The 20016-nt window shown below is 40.1% G+C and overlaps 1 protein-coding gene and 1 non-coding gene across 2 annotated transcripts in view; one reads left to right on the top strand and one right to left on the bottom strand.

Moving 5' to 3' along the window:
* The first annotated feature begins 407 nt into the window (after nt 1-407).
* Nucleotides 408-20016, top strand: part of Agbl2 (AGBL carboxypeptidase 2) — a 34147-nt gene continuing 14538 nt past the window's right edge. The window contains exons 1-8 of the mRNA XM_076844383.2: nt 408-485; nt 648-782; nt 1045-1108; nt 2125-2259; nt 4903-5088; nt 8041-8148; nt 14528-14681; nt 17228-18010. Of these exons, the coding sequence (XP_076700498.2) occupies nt 747-782; nt 1045-1108; nt 2125-2259; nt 4903-5088; nt 8041-8148; nt 14528-14681; nt 17228-18010 (1466 nt within the window). The 5' untranslated portion in view covers nt 408-485; nt 648-746. The remainder of the gene's footprint in view (nt 486-647; nt 783-1044; nt 1109-2124; nt 2260-4902; nt 5089-8040; nt 8149-14527; nt 14682-17227; nt 18011-20016) is intronic.
* Trnaa-agc (transfer RNA alanine (anticodon AGC)) lies at nt 5603-5675 on the bottom strand. Its single transcript has one exon. It is a non-coding gene; the product is annotated as a tRNA-Ala (tRNA).

The following is a 20016-nucleotide window of genomic DNA, read 5'->3' as shown; positions in this document are numbered from 1 at the left end:
CCTTCTCGGGTTTCCCGCGGGCGCCTTCGGGCGGGGCCTAGCTTCCGGAAATGCCGGCACTCAGTCCTTCCGGTTGCCGCTGGCGGTTGCTAAGCTACGCGCGCCCGCGCTGAAAGCGGTGGCAGGTGAACCCCGTTGCTGGGACTGCCGAGCTTCTTGCCTTGCGAGCGGTGGGCTTCCGCCTCACCCAGGCTCCTGCTGCGAACTTTGTCCTGCTTCCCTCCTCGACCCTTCAGGAGGCCCCTGACCAGGTGGCTCTGAACCCCTGCTCCGTTCTCAGGACCCACTCTCGACCCCCTGACCTTACTTTTTCAACCGCTCCGAGACTCCTGCGCCGCGTCCCCTGTCCCCGTTTCTTTCAGTTGCCTGGGGAGTCCTGGTGGAGGATCTCCCCTATCAGGGAGACCGAAGCATGGGGCCCGCCGGGGTCCCAGTGCCTCCGGAAGAGGAGGCGGGAAGATGTGCGGTCGCCCCTGACTGCTCAGGTTCGCCGCCCGGCCTCGGGTGGGAACGTCGCCTGGTTCTTGTTTGAGAGGCTGGGTTGGTTCGGGTTCCTGAAGTCGGTCCCAGTGGGAGCCGGAGAGGGGGAGGAGCGTGTGACCCGGCAGTAAGCACAGTCCTTTGACTTTTCCTGTTCTGGTTTTTAGCTTCTCCTGTGTAATCAGCTGCCCTTTTGGAAATTAGGCAGGGGTTGCGGCTGCATGCGATGCCACTGACTGGCTTTCAGCATACCATGCAGAAGTAACATGTTCCCGGCATTGGAAACCGAGCGAAAGCAAGAGGTCGGTACACGCCCCCTCCAACCCCTCCCCGCAAAACTCCACAGAAATCCAACCCTAGATCAGAAGGTATATTCTGATGATACCTTTGTCCAGCTGAAGATCTTGGTCCTCAAGGTAGAATAAGTAGCATGGATTTCACTTGGTTTGTTTACAAAGGCCCTCAAGTATACTGTCCTATGCAACAAGGCTTGTGAGCTTTCCGTGAGGAATTCAGTGTCATTTGAAAGCGCTTTCCTGACTTAGATGGCTTTTCCTTTCACAGACTCTTCCTGATCCCTATGAGGACTTTATGTACCGTCACCTCCAATACTATGGGTACTTTAAAGGTAATACGTTCCTATCCAACATCACCTCTCCTGGGTTCAGGAGGTGAATTGTTTCATTAATTGGGAGAGTTGTGCTTGGATAGACTAGTAAGTAATTTTTCCAGTCCACTAGTGAAAAGTCCTCCCCCAATGATCTTCTATGATACCTCTATCAAGTGAGAGACTTGCTTTATACAAAGGTCTATTTTAAGCTTTCACTTTCATTGGTGTGTTTGTCTATCCTTGCCACCAATACCACCATCTCTTAATTACTATGTGAAGTTAAAATACTCCTGATATCTGGAAAGGCATGTTCTCCCACCTTGCCCCTTGTACTTACTTATTCCTCAGAAGTGTCATGACAACCACAATTATTATTCTTCTTCCTTCTTCTTCCTCCTTCTCCTCCTCCTTTTTTTTTTTTTTTTTTTTTAACTGAGGATTGAACCCAGGGACACTTAACCACTGAGCCACATCCCCAACTCTTTTTAATTTTGAGACAGGCTCTCACTAAGTTGTCCTTGAACTTGCAATCCTCCTGCCTCAGCCTTTCAAGTTGCTGAGATTACAGGTGTGCCCTACCATGCCTGGCTTGACTGTTTCATTTTCTAAGTGATTATTCATTTGTCAAACTGAATTTCTGGTTTACCAGATTCAGCACATATGCCCTCAGGGCAAGTGTCTTCTGGCATCAGTGCTTTGCTTCCACCATGTTAACCTGCCTTCACTTGGATTAGGCTCTCTTGGCAACTTTTGCAGCCACTGTTCTTTCTCCCTCCCAAGTCCTTTCTCATTCCACTATACATAATGCTTCTCTAGTCTCCTCACTCTCTCATTTCCTCTGTGGTAAATAGAGATAATCTTGCTTAATTCACATAAATTGGAATGTGAAAGCTCTTTTAAAAATGAAATAAATTCACTGTAAAGGCCCAAGGTGATAGGCAGCAATAATAGTAGTGGTGGTTTAGGTATTGACCTTGATGTTAGAGGTGATGAGCCAGCCTGCTAACAACTTTAATTAAACCATTTATTCTTAGCCCAGAAAGGCAGTTTACCAAACTCAGCTACACATCAGCATGTTCAGAAGAATAATCCTCAGTACCTACTGAATGTCTCTTTTGGAGAAAGAAATGATTTGATACCAGATACTCTGCAAAAGGAGAAACTTCTGTGTGAGTAGTAATCGGTGTGGGTGATCCCCAGAATGTTTCTGCCTTGACAACTCCTCCAGAAATTCAGGAAAATGTGGCCTTATGTGGGGAGAGGCCAAGGAAGTGGCTTTGGCTCCTATTTCTGACCTCACTCAAAAATGTTCTCTAGATCTACTTTGGTTTACAGATTTAAATTAAAAAGCTGTATGTTGGGGCTGAGGTTGTGGCTCAGCCGTAGCTGTGAAAGGCCTTGTGTTTGATCCTCAGCACCACATAAAAATAAATAAATAAAATAAAGGTATTGTGTTCAACTACAACTAAAAAATAAATATTTTTAAAAAATAAAATGCTGTATGTTCTAAATTTTCTTAAAATGTCAAAAATGTATTAAGATTCTTTCATCAAGAGAATATATTAATTTTTGCACACAGTTTTGGTGAATGTGCTTATAAGGCTCTGTGCACAAGAGTAGAGGAAACCAATTCCAGCTAGCTTAAGTAAAAGCAATTTTTTAAAAAAATATTTATTTATTTATTTTTTAGTTATCGGCAGACACAACATCTTTGTTGGTATGTGGTGCTGAGGATCGAACCCGGGCCGCACGCATGCCAGACGAGCGCGCTACCACTTGAGCCACATCCCCAGCCCCATAAAAGCAATTTTTTACAGGGGTATTTTCATCTTAAATCTAAGGTCCAAAATGCAGTTGAATTTTTCTTTTAATATATATCCAACCAGGGCTGGGGTTGTAGCTCAGTGGTAGAGCACTTGCCTAGCACATGTAAGGCACTGGGTTGATCCTCAGCACCACATAAAAATGAATGAATAAAACAAAGGTATTGTGTCCATCTACAACTTGTCTTCTTCATAAGCTACCTTGTTTTTCTTTCTTTTTTTTAGAATATTTTTTTTTTAGTTGTCAACAGGCCTTTATTTTATTTATTTATATGTGGTGCCGAGAATCAAACCCAGTGCCTCACACATGCTAGACAAGTACTCTGCCACTGAGCCACAATCCTAGCCCTTCATAAGCTCCCTTTCAACAGTACATATCAGTCCAAGCTGCCATCATTTTTCACTATTGAAACAGCCTCCAAATTGCCTCCTGGCTCCTTCTCATTCCATGCTGCACCCTCCCAATCCATCCATCCATCCATTTTTTTTGTGGTGCTAGGGCTTGAACTCAGGGTTTTGTGCATGTGAAGTAAGCACTGTACTAACTGAGCTATTTCCCCAGCCCTTCAGCAAGTTCTGAGAGTACTGTTTTGCTAGGATGAATGTAAAGTCATGTAAACGTTTTTCTTGCCCATTAGGTAAAAAAAAGGATCTCTTTGTGATTTTGATTTATATTTCTTTCTTCTTCTTTTTTTTTTTTTGCGGGGGTGTGTGCTGAGGATTGAACCCAGGGCATTGGGCATGCAAGGCAAGCACTCTACCAACTGAGCTGTGTCCCCAGCCCACTTTGCGTTACATTTCTATAATTATGAGTGAAATCCAGCAGCTATTACCACTTTTTCATTGCCTTTTCTCCCCATTAAATTATGATACAGTTAGAAATGTAGCTGGCCAGGGTGGCACATGCCTGTAATCCCAGTGGTTTGGGAAGCAGGGACAGGAGAATCATGAGTTCAAAGCCAACCTTAGCAACTCAAAGTGAAGCCCTAAGTAACTTAGTGAGACCCTGTCTAAAAAAAATATAAAGGACGACTGGGGATGTGGCTCAGTGGTTAAGTGTCCCTGGGATCAATCCCCAATACCAAAAAAAAAGATAAAAAGAAAGAAACGTGAAAGCCCAACATTTGGGTGAGAAGGAATGAGGTGAGGAACAGTGGGCAAAAAAGAGAAGGACAAAGACCTTAGGACAAGTTGTGCCTTCTTTCTCTTTCTATGGCCTGTTTATCTTCAGCTCTGCATATTCAGATAGAGGCTATAAGCAGAGATGTTTCATGTCCTTCCAGACCAGGAATTTCAGACTCTCTGGTAGGAATGTGTCTTCACCTCCTGCTCTCCCTGCCTAAGCCAGGCCTGGATTCACATCTGATGTGAACTGAGAGGCCTTCAGACTGCAGTTCCTGCTTTCCTCTTCTTTTCTTTGTCTCTTTTCCTCCCCGGCCTTCCTGAAAGCTTTTTTACTCTCATTTTTCTCACCACCTCTCCCTACAATCTCTTCTCTCTTCTGCTCCTTTCCATCCTCTTTATTTTTTAAGCCACTTTGAACTTTCAGATGAATACATCACGGGCCTGAAACTTAATTTATAGGTTGTTTCACTGTAATTAATAAAGTTTTATGCTAGTCGGTGAATTGAAAATTCTGTCATTCCAAACAAAATAAAATAGTATGACATATTAAATATCCTTTTATTTGTGTAACCTACTGTTGAAATGTCTTGGACTTAATAATTAAAATTTTTTCTAACTTACTCTGAAGCTTTATATTAAAACATTTAAAGGATTATGCAGAATTTTAATATAACATTTTATAATTTCAAATCTATCATCCTGGATTAAGTCTCCTTCTTAAAGGATAAATATTATCATTAGCACTAGACATATATGCTAATATTTTAATATAGTGCTTAGAATTACTTAGCTGTTATAGATGAGCAATAAGGTTTCCAAAGAGAAAAAGAAAGTTGTTCATGCATTTCCTCTTCCCTTTGACAGATTCACTTATGTTGAGTTCACCACTTCTTAGGAGCAGACAGCTTCTTTTTGATGAGTTGGACCAAGTAAACCCACGTCTTCGAGAACCTCGAGAACTCTTTGCCTTTTTCTCTAGCAAAGGGACACTTCAGGCTCCAAGATGGCCAATAGAATGTGAGGTCATCAAAGAAAGCATTCATCATATTGGTAATATGATTTATGTGTGGTGGTCTTGCTGTTTTGCCTGATTTTATTTCAAGGCCTTAGAATTTAAAGTCCTATATGCTGAAGTATGAGACAGGACAGAGTCAACATCTATAACTTACCCTGAAATGGTTAAGCTCTGGGAAACTGATATACTTCACCATTAAAAACTTACATCAGGGGCTGGAGATGTAGCTCATTTTGTAGAGTGCTTGCCCCTCTGGGTTTGATCCTCAGTACCACATAAAAATAAATAAAGATTTAAGAAAAAAAAAGTTACATCAAATTGCAAACTAGAGTGGAATAGATATAATTGATGAAAGATATATACTCCAGAATAGTTTTTACTGTTTTTAAATATATTTTGAGTTTATTTGAGTTTTGGGGGGAATGATAGGGTCTTTTTATGATATTAGTAACCATAAAGATGATATAAGCACAGTATTTTCTTTTTTTATATTCTTTTAGTTGTCAATGGACTTTTTTTTTATACCTTTGTTTTATTTGTTTATTTTTAATGTGGTGCTGAGGATCGAACTCAGGGCCTCGTGCTTGCTAGGCGAGCACTCTACCACTGAGCCACAACCCCAGCCCCGTCAATGGACTTTTATTTATTTGTGCATGGTGCTGAGAATCGAACCTAATGCATGCCACATGCTAGGCAAGTGCTCTACCACTGAGCTACAACCCCATCCCAAGCACAGTCTTTTCTTGTGTGTGTGATACTGGGGATTGAACTCAGGGTCTCATGCATGCTAGTTAAATGTTCTACTACTGAACTCTACTCCCAACCCACAATCTTTTGCCTCCATTTTATGAAGCATTTACAGAAGTGGCTTGCGTGAAAAAGGAGACTTCTAACTACTAGAATATTTAATCTACCAAACAATAAATCTGTGCTTTAGACTTCTGGATAAATAATTGGTTGTTTCATATTTTCTCACTGCCTCCTTATAATATTCATTTGATTATTGCATGTTAGCATTCACCATATGCTAACCTAAGTGCTTGGTGCTAGAACTACAATGATGAGCAAGTGGAGGTACCGAGAGCTTATAGACTAGTGGGGACATTGAGCATTTACTAGGTAATTGCATGGAGTTATGTCCCTCTAGGGACACCTACCAGCCTGGAGATCACTTCAGTTTCCAAAAGGAGTGCACATGAAAGCTGAAATCTGAAAGATGATTTAGAAGTGACCTTTTTAACTGGAGAGAGTTAGAGAAAAGTAGTACATGTGGAAGAAACACAAAGAACATGGCATGTTTTAGGAACCATGGGGCACTGAACATGAGAGACAAGAGATGAGAGGCTGAAAATACTTGCAGGGACCCACTCAGTATTTTCAACTATATATTCTCACTGCTCTTGGGGTGTCTGGAAATAGAAGAGGGCATTTTGATTTGGTATAATGACTAAGAGAGCTAAGATCAGCATGTACTCTGTAGTTTTTATATACAAGTCCAATTTGATCTGGCCAGACAATAGGATTTTGCTATTCCATATATAAAAAGCAAAAATGAGTGAGTACTAAACAAAGATAGAATTCCTAAGATTTTTTTTCCTCCAGTGCTGGGGATTGAACCCAGAACTTAATGTATGGTAAGCACGTGTTCTACGACTAAGCCACATCCCCAGCCTTCATATGGGAATTTGGAACTTGACTCAAAAGTACAGAAAAAAAAAAAAAAAAAACACAAACAAACTGGAAACTAGAATTTAATAATCACATTATTGCAGTGGTAACAATTGCATATTTATTTATTTTGGTACCAAGGATTGAACCCAGGGGCGCTTAACCATTTAGCAACAACCCCAGCCCTTTTTATATTTTTATGTAGAGACAGGGTCTCTCTGAGTTACTTAGAGCCTCACTAAGATGCTGAGGCTGGCTTTGAACTTGTAATCCTCTTGTCCCAGCCTCCTAAGATGCTGGGATTACAGGTGAAGCAATTCTTAAAAAAAAAAAAAATTCCTAGCAGCCAGGTTTGGTGGCACATGACTACAATCCCAGCAACGCAGGAGGCCAAGGCAGGAGGATCACAAGTTCAAGGCCAACATCAGTGGTCGTACTGAGGCAAGACCCCATCTCAAAATAAAAAGGACTAGGGATGTGGCTCAGTGGTAAAGTGCTCTTAGGTTCAATCCCCAGTATCCACCCACCTCAATTTTTTTCCAAAGGAAATTTATTACCAAGTACCTTATAGTTAAACTGAATTGCCAAAGCCTCAAAGAAATTATCATCTGCTGGGTGCAGTGGTATATGCCTGCAATCCCAGTGACTAGAGCAAGAGGATTGCAAGTTCAAGGCCAGTGTGGGCAATTTAGCAAGACCCCTTCTCAAAATTTAAATTTTTCAAAAGACTTGGGGATGAAGCTCAGTGATAAAACACCCCTTAGTCCAATCCTCAATGTACCCAACACACACACACACACACACACACACACACACAAAAGAAAAAAAAAAGAAAGAAATTAGCATCATCTTTTACTGAGTTCTTTTTCTTTTTTTTTTAATGTTTCTAGCTTTCATCCCTTGTGAGAAATCTTTCTAATTCAGTGCTAATGTAAATGCTTTGTTTCTTCTGAAACAAATAATAGAGTTGTTCCTTTATAGTAATAAAAAGAATATAGCTGGTCCCATTTTCCTGATTTCAAGGAAGTACAGAGCTATTTTGAAGAGTTGTTGTAGCAACTGTATTGACCTTTCAGGCTTAAGTCTTCTATTTAAAATTTATTATTTCATTGTATATGCTTTTTTGTTAAAAGTTTCCTCATATTTTTTTTTTATGGAAAGAAGCAAGACATAATTAATTTACAGATAAGCTGGAAATTTGGGATAAGAATTTGGTTTGATTTGATCAAACTAGTCATTTGAATAATTGATATTTTTATTAGTTCTGATAATACCTTGTATATTTCTTATTTTGTGCTTTTTAAAATGCCTTCTTTCAGAGTGGGTTCCACCTCAGCCAGAATATTTCTATCAACCTACAGGAAATGAAAAGGTACCAGAAATTGTAGGAGAGGAAAAAGGCACAGTTGTCTACCATTTAAGTCCAGGTATTTTCATTATACTGAAAAGTGAATGATTAATCATGACAAAGTTATAATAAACTTATTTCCCATAATTGAAGTGATTTTAAAATCCTAATTTACTAATGGATAAACTGTCTTTACCAGACCAATGTAAGTGGGAGCCCCAATAATCATGACTCAGTTTTAAAATTTCAATAGTTTTTTTGAAATGATGGCACATTGTACATTTTTCTTAGTAGCTTGAAGTCCATTTTATAGTTTCTCTCTTATTCCCCCTGGAAATCAGACACTGAATTACATTATGGGGAGCTTGCCCTTCTTTTCTCTACTTCCTGAGTACACTTCAGTGAGTATTTTGTTGCTTTGTGTATGTGACTGTCACTTAGGATGTGGTTGCCTACATAAGTTGTAGGCTTCTAAGGACAGAATCCATGTCCTTCATAAAAATATGAAGAATATCTGCTGGGCGCAATGATGCAGGTCTGTAATCCCAGCAGCTGGGGAGTCTGAGGCAAGAAGATAACAAGTTCAAAGCCAGCCTCTGCAACTTAGCAAGGTCCTAAGGCAACTCAGGAAGACCCTGTCTTAAAATAAAAAAGAAAAAGCTGAGAACTGGCCACAGTGGCTCACGCTTGTAATTCCAGCAGCTCTGGAGGCAGAGGCAGGAGGATCACCAGTTAAAAGCCAGCCTCAGCAATTTAAGGCCTAAGCAACTTAGTGAGACCCTGTCTTTAAATAAAATATATAAAAGGGCTGGGGATGTGGCTCAGTGGTTAAGCGTCCCTTGGTTTAATCCCCAGTACCAAAAAATAAAGAATGGCTGGGATATAACTCAGTGGTATGGTGCTCCTGGATTCAGTCCCCAGAACTGAAAGGGAAAAAAAAGAAAAAAGGAGAAGAGGGAAAAGGAAAGCAGAATTTTATAACCAACAACAACAAAATACCTTTTCTTTTCAAGAACACCTGTTAGATTTCCCAGGATAGACATAACCTAAGCTACAAAGCAGGTCTTAATACATTTTAAAAGAGTAAAATAATACAATATCCTATATTTTCTGACTACAACAAAATTAAGTTAGAAATCAACAACATAATTAAATCTGGGAAACCCACAAATATTTGGAAATTGAACTACATTTTGGGGGGGGGCATGCTGGGGATTGAATTTAGGGGCACTTAACCACTGAGCCACATCCCCAGTCTTTTTATTTTGTATTTTATTTAGAGAGAGTATCTCACTGAGTTGCTTAGCACCTTGCTTTTTTGAAGCTGGCTTTGAACTCACTATCCTCCTGTCTCAGCCTCCCAAGCCACTGGATTACAGGCATGTGCCACAGCGCCCAGCTCGAAATACATATTTCTAAATAATCTATGTGATAAAGAAATCACAAGATTTAGGTGCACTGTTGTAAACATGTGATCCCAGCAACTTGGGATACTGAGGCCAGAAGATCACAAGTTCGAAGCCAGCTTCCGCAACTTAGTGAGACTAGGGAAGTATCTCAGTGGTAAAGCACGCCAGTTTGTTTACCCATCTACTGTCCCCATCCCCGGTTGGTGGAGACCATGAGGACAGAAATCCTCGTTCGTGGTTTGGCATGCTCATGGTGGTACTGGGGAGAGCAACATGGGCCTCATCCTCAAAACTCTATGGTTGTGATTTCTTTTGTCTGTCTTAAACAAAGACTGGCTTTTATTTCTCTCCTTTGGTTGGAACAGTTTTACCAAGTGGCATCTGACAAAACATTTAAAGACATACAACTGCCTATTGCTTCTTGGGGCAAGGGATGGCAGATGGGGCAAGCAACAAACAGGCCCAAAAGCCTGGGGAGGAAGAGATGAGGAGGAAGATTTTTGGGAGAGATGAAGTTCTGGAAGTGTTACCACATAGGTCAAAGAATGTGATGTGCATAGGCTCAACCCATTCGGAAAAGACCTGAGAAGATCCTTGGACTTGCACCTCTGGTTGGGCTTTGGGCTTTGTGCGGGAAGGAGGTAAAGCCTGAAGTTACAGGTTGGGTTAGTATTGAGGAGTGCACTGCCTTAGAGCCAATCTGGAAAGACTAGGAAAGATTTATGATTTTAATTTTTTTTAAACTTGTTTGTTTGTTTACAGTACTATGAATTGAATCCAGGGGCACTCTACCACTGAGCCATGCCCCTCCACCTCCCATACCCTTCTTTTTTTTTTTTTTTTTTTTTTTGAGACAGGGTCTTGTTAAGTTGCTGAGGCTGACCTCAAACTTAAGATCCTACTGTTTCAGCCTCCTGAACTGCTGGGATTACAGGCATGTGCCACCACACACCTAGTTTTTCTGTGTTTTGTTTTTTAACTCTAGGTATTTAAGGATATCTCTGTCAGATCATGGCTGACCACTGATTGAATGAATCAAAGATTTAGTGACAGGCTGGGGTTGTGGTTCAGTGGTAGAGCACTCGCCTCTCACGTGTGAGACCCTGGGTTCGGATCCTCAGCACCACATAAAAAATGAATAAAATAAGGATATTGTGCCTATGTATAACTAAAAAAAAATTAAAAAAAAAAGATTTAGTGACTACACATAGCAAGGAGTAACATCATTTTCAGTGGTGAAAGACTAGAAGCGTTCCCTCTAGGATCAGGAAAAAGATTAAAATATGCCCAGTTTACTACTTCTATTCAAAATTATATTGGAAGTTCTAGAAACAATTAGATCAGCAGAAAAAAAAAAAATAAAGAAAACCTAAAAAATGGAAAGGCATTCCATGTTCACAGATTGGAAGATTTAAATTTGTTAAGATGGCAGTACTACTCAAACATCTACAAATACAAATCCTTATCAGAATTTCAATAACTTTAAAGAAAAATTTCCAATGGCCTCTTATGCAAAAATGGAAAAGGTGACCCTCAAATTCATATGGAATTGCAGGACTCTGTATTAAAAAAGAAATGAAAAGTTGGAGGACTCACACTTCCTAATTTTGTAATATGCTACAAAACTGTATAGTAAAGGCACAGGATTGGCATATAGATCAATGAACTTGAATTGAGAGTCCAGAAATAAATCTATTCATAAATAGTCAGTTGCTTTTCAATAAGGGAAAGAATAACCTCTTTAATTGTTGATTCTGAAACAACTGGATATGCACATGCAAAAGGATGAAGTTGGATCTCTCCTTCATACATGTAAAAAAATTAAAATGAATCTTATGGCTTAAGAGGAAGTGCTAAAATTATAAATATTTTAAGAAAACATAGGTGTAAGGCTGAGAATGTAGCTTGGTAGTAGAGCAGTTGACTAGCACGCAGGAAGCCCTTGGGTTCAATTCCCAGTACTGCAAAAAGCAGATGTAAACTTCACCTTGGATTTGGCAACACATTCTAAATGTAACACCAAAGACATTCAGAGGGTTGGGGATGTAGTTCAGAGAGGTAAGAGTATTGACTAGCAGGGCAAGGCCCAGGGTTTGATTCCAAACACTGAAAAAAAGGGGCATGATTCATAAAAGAAAAATTGATAAATTGAACTTTATCTAAATTAAGAACTTTTTACTGTTTATTTATTTTTTAATATTTGTTTTTATAGTTTTAGGTGGATACAATATTTTTATTTATTTTTATGTGGTGCTGAGGATTGAACCCAGTGCCTCATGCATGCTAGATGAGCATTCTACCACTGAACCAAGACCCTAGCCCCAACTTTTCATTATTTAAAAGATATCACTAGGGCTGGGGTCGTGGCTCAAAGGTAGAATGCTCACCTAACTTGTGAGGCCCTGGGTTCAATCTTCAGTATCACATAAAAATAAATAACTAAAATAAAGGTATTGTATCCAACTACAACTAAAAAATAAATATTAAAAAAAAGATATTATTAAGCCCCCACTGACTGCTCTGAAAAGCCATCTTGCATTGTTCCTGGGTCCAGCTCCCCACTCGCCACAACCACCTTCCCGGCTTGCGGGCTCCGCAGCTTTATCGCCAGAGTCCCTGAACTAGTTTCCTATTTAACCCACTGCATCATCACCGGCGTGCCCCACCACGTCAGACGCGGCTGTGGACACCAAGGACTTCAAGGAGAAGAAGGAAGTTGTGGAGGAGGCAGAGAATGGAAGAGACGCCCTTGCTAATGGGGATGCTAATGAGGAAAAGGAGGAGCAGGAGGCCAACAATGAGGTAGATGAGGAAGAGGAAGACGGTGGTGAGGAAGAAGAGGAGGAGGAGGAAGGTGATGGTGAGGAAGAGGATGGAGATGAAGATGAGGAGGCTGAGGCAGCTACGGCAAACGGGCAGCTGAAGATGACGAGGATGATGATGTTGATACCAAGAAGCAGAAGAAGGATGGATGACTAGACACCAAAAAAGGAAAAGTCAAACTAAAAATAAAAGGCCACCGTGACCTGTTCACCCTCCACTTCCCATCTCACCTTGGAGAGGTCCACCCGCCCGCCCACTGCGGGGAGTGCCACCGCAGTGACGCGTGCTCTTCACCACCCAACCAAAACCACAACGTGAATTTGCAACAGGGGAGGGAAAAAGAACCAAAACTTCCAAGGCCTTACTCTTTTTCTTAAAAGTACTTTAAAAAAGGAAAATTTGTTTGTATTTTTAATTTACATTTTATATTTTTGTACATATTGTTAGGGGTCAGCCATTTTTAATGATCTCGGATGACCAAACCAGCCTTTGGAGCCTTCTCTGTCCTACTTCTGACTTTACCTGTGGTGTGACCATGTTCATTATAATCTCAAAGGAGAAAAAAAAAAAAAACCTTGTAAAACAAAAACAACAACAACAAAAAATTCTTATTCCGAGCATTCCAGTAACTTGTGTATTTACTTTAGCTGTACTATAAGTAGTTGGTTTGTATGAGATGGTTAAAAAGGCCAAAGATAAAAAGATTTCTTTTCTTTTTTTTGTCTTATGAAGTTGCTGTTTATTTATTCACTTATTTTTGGCCTGTTTGATTTTTGTGTGAAACAATGTTGTCCAACAATAAACCAGAATTTTATTTTGCTGAGTTGTTCTAACAAACAAAAAAAGATATCATTAAAAAATGATAGGCAGTGGCTGAGATTGTGGTTTAGCAGTAGAGCATTCGCCTCCCACAGGCGGGACCTGGGTTCGAGCCTCAGCACCATATAAAAATAAAGGCATTGTATTGTGTCCATCTACAAATAAAAAATAAATTTTAAAAAAATGATAGGCAGGATGGACTAGGTTGTGGCTCAGTAGTAGAGCACTCACCTAGCATGTGTAAGGCCCTGGGTTTGATCTTCAGCACCATAAATAAATAAAATAAAGGTATTGTGCCCACCTACAACTTAAAAAAAAATGATAGGACAAAATAGTTGCAAATCAACTTCTTTTAGGGCACCAGGAATTGAACTTAGTGACAGTCTACCACTTAGCTATATTCCCTAGCCCTTTTAATTTTTTATTTTGAGACAGGGCCTTGCTAAATTGCCCAGGCTGACTTCCAGCTTACAATCCTCCTACTCAATCTCCTGAGTAGTACCTGGAATTACAAGAGTATGACACCATGCTTGACATTAATTGTACCTTTTTTTTTTTTTTTTTTTTAAGCAAGCAAGCCACAGAGACTCAATTCTCCAAAGAGAAAGGGCCCCAGAACTGGGAATCTGCCCGGGAGTTTTAGCCTGTTCTATTTGTGGTCTCTGGAATTTCTTCCTTTCCTTATCTCCTCTCCTTTCCATGCTCTCCTCACTATTATTGATTGGTGCCACCTCTGTCCATGTGTCTGTTTTAGTTTTTCTTTTGGATTCCCACTTAGGAGCATAGGTACAGAAGTATCTGTCTGATTGGGTCCCCTCTTGTGTCCACGTCCTACTTCAGAGCATAAATATGGAAATGTCTGTCTGATTGGGCCCCAACTTATGTCCATGAGTATTTTCATTAAGCAGAAAGTTGATCTCATCAGAAGACCCTCTTCATGCTCCTTTGTTCTGGCCATGCCCCCAACCTTCTCACTTGCCATCTTGCCCTGGCTGCCTAAGTCCTTCTATATCTCTCTCAATCCCCCATCTCAGAAGATACCCAGCTACTGTTGGGAGTTGGGGCAAAAACCACCCTAGCCATTTAAGGCTGACAAGAGGTAGCATTGAAATAACTGGACTATTCTTCCGAGGAAGGTTTAGGACAAGTGGGAAGCAGCAGGCTGATCAAGGAGTCCATCCCAGTCTAGAGGGATGTCCACTGGGGACTCCATTTGTAGCACCATCTGAAGTTTAATTGTCTCTTTGAGTCAATGGTTTCTATCCAGGATAAGTCCTCAGTTGAGAATTTAAATATTATTGCTGTTAACCTAGGGTAGTGCTGACCAGGTAGAGGGGTTCAGTAAATATGTGCTGAATGAATGTATTCTGAGTGGAACCTGACTTAAAGATGTCTCTTTATCTACAGTGCCCACTGAAGGTTCCTATTTCACCAGTTCAAGAGTGGGAGGCAAACGAGGAATTATCAAGGAACTTGCTGTCACATTGGAAGGACCAGAAGATGATACTCTACTCTTTGAGTCAAGATTTGAGAGTGGGAATCTGCAAAAAGCTGTCCAAGTGTGAGTAACCAGGAATTTCCCAATAGAATGATGATTGAGAGCCTTAGAGGTATCTTCAGGAATGATTTCTGGAGTGAGGAATGTTTGCTAAAAGGGGTGATGAGAAATGGTTACAAGGGTGGAGAATTCTCGCTGGGACCTGCACAGGCGATGGAATGGAGATTCCTCTTGGTGGAATGGGCTAGCTTTGGAATAAAAGCTAAGAAAGACAAAACAGCAAAAAAAGCACAGAACACAAAAATAATTTTAAAAAGCAGGCACGGGTCAGACTAACTGATCTTTTCCACATTGAAAAGAGCAATGGAGCCTGTGCTTACTTTATTTATATGGGGGAACATCAGAGGTTTTCCAAGGAATGTTTATTGCCAAATAAGATAGGAGGTGGGCTGTCCAGTTTCCAACGGGTTACTCCCAATGCCAGAGTTATGAGAGAGGTCTTCCTAGTAGAGCAGAAGTAGAGGTCACATGCATTGGGCAATCCATTGAACGGGAGGAGCCACAAACTAGTTTGCACTGCCAAACCTAAATCCCCCTGCCTCAAAACCCAGTGAAGACCCTCAAGTAATTCATGGGTGGCTCCCTGTAGAGAATATAATAATTATGACTCCTGTTTTCCCCCAAAAATAAAGCATTTATCTAAATTGTTTCTTCTAAATCTGGTATGGTAGTGTACACCTGTAATCCCAGCTACTTAGGAAGCTGAGGAAGGAGGATTACAAGTTCAAGGCCAACCTCAACAACTTAGCAAGACCCTGTCTCAAAAAATAAAAGGACTGGGGATGTAGCTCAGTAATAAAGCACCCTTGGGCAAAATTCCCAGTACCCCCCACCAAAAGTCCTATAATCAGACCTCCCAGATACAGTAACTAGTTTTGTGTATATACCTTAATATTTGTGTGTGTATATACACAAAGTGTATGTTTTTAAAAATAAAAATTGGATAATGGTGTAATGTTTTACAAATTGCTTTTTTTTAGGTATTTTTCTATGGGAATATCACAGATATGCCTCCTTGGTTTTGTTTTTGTTCTTTTTTTTTTTTTTTTTTAAGTGCTAAGGATGGAACCCAAGGCCTCACGTACTAGGCAAGTGCTCTTATCACTGAGCTACAACTGCAGTCCTGCCTCCTTATTTTTAATAGTGCCAGCTGGGAGCTGTGGCATGCACCTATATTCCCAGCTACTCAGGGGGCTGAAGCAGGAAGATCACTTGAGCCCAAGAGTTCAGAACTAGCCTGGACAACTAGTGAGAACTCATCCCTAAATATATAACTAGTGAACATTATCCTATTGTAAGGATATTCCATACCTTGTTCTAAACTGGTATGAATTATGATGTTTATAGTTTTGCTTGATCACTTAGCAGAATTAACACACTTATGCATTATCTTTTTAATTATAGTGGTTTAGGGGATGAATTCTAGAATTAAAATTGTGAGGTCAAAGGGTTTGAACACTAGTTTTTGCCAAATTGCACTCCAATATGATTCTGTTTCTCATCTTCAATATATAAGAGTGCTTCTTTTCCAAAGCTGGAATGATGAGCAGATAAAGAGGGAAATTGCATCTTTTTTAACTTTAAACAAATTTGGGGGGGCTGGGGTTATGGCTCAGTGGTAGAGCGCTCGCGTTGCATGTACAAGGCCCTGGGTTCGAACTTCAACACCACATAAAAATAAATAAATAAAATAAATTTATATATATAAAAAATTTTGTACTAGGCATTAAAGGCCTCCCATGTGCTAAAAACACACTGTACCACTGAACTAACCTCCAAACCACATCTTATTTTGATTTGCATTTCTTTTATTATCAATGTGTGTGAATATCTTTTTATTTTTTAATTTTATTTGCCATTTGTATTTCCTCTTTTTCAAGTTAGTCTTGCATCTTTTATACAAGGTGAATGCATTCCACAGGTGCCCCCTCATCTTGAAATAATTGATGGCTAGTGATAAAAATAACATTGAGGCTTATGGGTCTTCTCCAAAGTGTGAGCTCTAGGATAAACAGCTAATAACCAAAAGCGGGCTCTGACTCCCCTACCTTTCAGTATGTTTCAGAGAAATGTACTGCAGTAGTTAGAAACTGCTAGGAGACACTCTAGAAAGCTATCAAGAAGTCAAAAGAGGGACTGGGGATGTGGCTCAAGCGGTAGTTCGCTCACCTGGCATGCATGCGGCCTGGGTTCGATCCTCAGCACCACATGCAGACAGGGATGTTGTGTCCGCCGAAAACTAAAAAATAAATAAAATAAATATTGAAATTCTCTCTCTCTCTCTCTCTCTAAAAAAAAAAAAAGAAGAAGAAGAAACCAAAAGAATTTTTAAAAATCCTGAGTAACAGTGAGTTTGAAATTCTTCCTTCTTCACACCAAACTTTCCTTCCCCAAGTTTCTGCTTGTCTAATTATGTGAGTTGGGGTTAGGCAAATTAGAAAATAAACATGATATAGAAGGTTTTTCTGTTGTAATACGATGTTTTCTCAAATTTATTTTTGAAGGGAGTATGAGATTATAGAGATAATCTTCTGTTCTCTCCATTACAGAGACACCTACGAGTATGAACTCACCTTGCGAACTGACCTCTACACCAATAAACACACTCAGTGGTTTTATTTTCGAGTTCAAAACACCAGAAAAGATGTCACCTATCGCTTCACCATTGTCAACTTGCTGAAGCCTAAGAGCCTGTATACTGTAGGCATGAAACCACTCATGTACTCCCAATTAGATGCCAACATCTACAACATTGGTTGGAGGAGAGAAGGAAATGAAATCAAGTACTACAAGAATAACACAGACAATGGGCAGCAGACTTTCTACTGTCTTACGTGGACCATTCAGTTTCCACATGACCAGGACACTTGCTTCTTTGCACACTTTTACCCATATACATACACTGATTTGCAGTGCTACCTCTTGTCAGTGGCAAAGAACCCCATCCAGTCTCAGTTCTGCAAGCTCCGAACTTTATGCAGGAGCTTAGCAGGAAATACTGTCTACTTGCTCACCATCACCAACCCATCCTCGACCCCTCATGAAGCTGCTGCAAAGAAAGCTGTGGTCTTGAGTGCCAGAGTGCACCCTGGGGAAAGTAATGCCTCCTGGATTATGAAAGGCTTTTTGGATTTCATCCTTAGCAACTCCCCAGATGCCCAGCTCCTTAGAGATATTTTTGTCTTCAAGGTAGTTCCCATGTTAAATCCAGATGGCGTGATTGTGGGGAATTATAGGTGTTCATTGGCTGGAAGGGACTTGAACAGGCATTATAAAACCATCCTGAAGGAGTCTTTTCCTTGCATCTGGCACACAAGGAACATGATCAAAAGGTGAGACCTTTTATCCATTGGTCTTTCTGTGAGTGCTGAGCCTTATGTCATATACTCTGTCTTATGGGGAATGAGGTCTCTTTTCTTAAAAAAAAAAAAAAAAAATTTAGGGTCTGGGGTTGTGGCTCATTGGTAGAGCACTCACTTAGCATGTATGAGGCCCTGGGATCAATCCTCAACACCATATAAAAATAAATAAAATAAAGGTATTCTGTCAAACTGTAACTAAAAAATAAATTAGAAAAATAAATAAGTGAAATAAAGGTATTGTGTCCAACTACAACTAAAAAAATATTTTTAAAAATTTATTTTTTAGTTTTAGGTGGATACAATATCTTTATTTTACATTTATGTGGTTCTGAGGATTGAACCCAGTGCCTCATGCATGCTAGGTGAGTACTCTACCAGTGAGCCACAACCTCAGCTCCTCTCTTTTGTTGTTCTGTCATCAGATATGGCTTTGGATGGTTTTACCAGTCCCTTTGACGTCACATGGCTTTGTCAGATCTTTGGATGTAAACTAAACATGCAACACTTCGGTTAGAGTCTTTTCATTTAGAAGTCAAACAACTGAGTGGAAAAGATCAGAGGTCAGGGAAGTTGTAGGTCTTCATGATGAAACTTGTATATTAGGGGCTGGGGTTGTGGCTCAGCGGTAGAGTGCTCACCTAGCACATGTGAGGCCCTGGGTTCGATCCTTAGCACCACATAAAAATAAATTAATAAAAAATAGGTATTGTGCCCAACTACAACAAAAACAAAATATTAAAAAAGAAACTTGTATAGTTACAATAGTAGCTAATAATTAGTGCTTATGTATGAAGTGACAGTATGTTAGTGCTTTACTTATATGATCCGTTTAATCTCCATATTAATGAGATCCTTTAGGATTAATATCCTGTCTTGTATATAATGAGGAAACTGAGGACCAGAAATGTTAAATGACCTGAACAAAATCATACAGCTAGTGAGTGACAGGGTGAATATTTGAACACAGTCTCTCTGGTTCCACAGTCTGAGTCCCTTATTATCATTTTATGTTACCTCTCATGAAGAATAAAAAATCAGACAGCACTTTTCAGGCCTGTGTAAAAGCAGTCAAAGGTTAAAATGTAATAGTGCCCACCTTAAAGGAGTGAAAATGCAGCGGATAAGAATGTGCAAATGAAGCTGAGTGCAGTGGCACACTCCTGCAATCCCAGTGACTAGGGAGTCCAAGGCAGAAGAATCACAAGTTCAAGGCCAGCCTCAGCAACTTAGTGAGGCCCTAAGCAACTTAGTGAGGCCCTTAGCAACTTAGTGAGATGCTGTCTCAAAATAAAAATAAAAAGGACTAGGAATGTAGCTCAGTGGTCAATCCCAATACAAAAAAAAAAAAAATGTAAATGCACACCTTCTAACCATACCTATGTGAACAGGTGTGAGTAGTGTTGGGCTGGTAGAGTAACTAGGGGCATGTGTGTGGGAGTCAGCTTGGCCTGCGTTTGAGACATTGTTTCACTATTGATGGGATCTATGATCTTAGCCAGGTGATTTAACCTCAGTGAGCTTTAGCTTTCTCATCTGTAGAATGGTCATAATAATACCTGCATTGAGTGGTTACTGTTAGGATTAAATGAGATGATTCATGTGATTTATTTAGCATAGTACAAGCACCTTGTAAATGTGTACGATTATTGTTCTGACCCTCTTCATCCAATCATCATCGTCATAGAGAAAGTGAGCATGTTTGGGAAGTTGGAATAAGTGTCCTGAGTGATCCAGAGACAAAGAAGGGCTTGAAGGAAACGGGCCCTAGAAAGTCGGAAACAAAGGCAATCTGTGATTCCCTACAACTGCAGTCTCTCTCCCTTCCTCACGTTCTTCACAGTGGGCTTCTTTTAATAGGTTTTCTCTACTTTTTGTCGACTTATCCAGGTCTACCCACTACTTTTCCATTATGAGTCCTTCTAGCAAGGGCATATATTATTTTTATTTTATTCTTTTTCCATAAGAGGAATTGAACC

This window comes from Callospermophilus lateralis, chromosome 2 (genome assembly GCF_048772815.1).
Source record: "Callospermophilus lateralis isolate mCalLat2 chromosome 2, mCalLat2.hap1, whole genome shotgun sequence".
In the NCBI taxonomy this organism is placed as follows: Eukaryota; Metazoa; Chordata; class Mammalia; order Rodentia; family Sciuridae; genus Callospermophilus; species Callospermophilus lateralis.
This window is presented reverse-complemented; position numbering and strand designations above follow the sequence as displayed.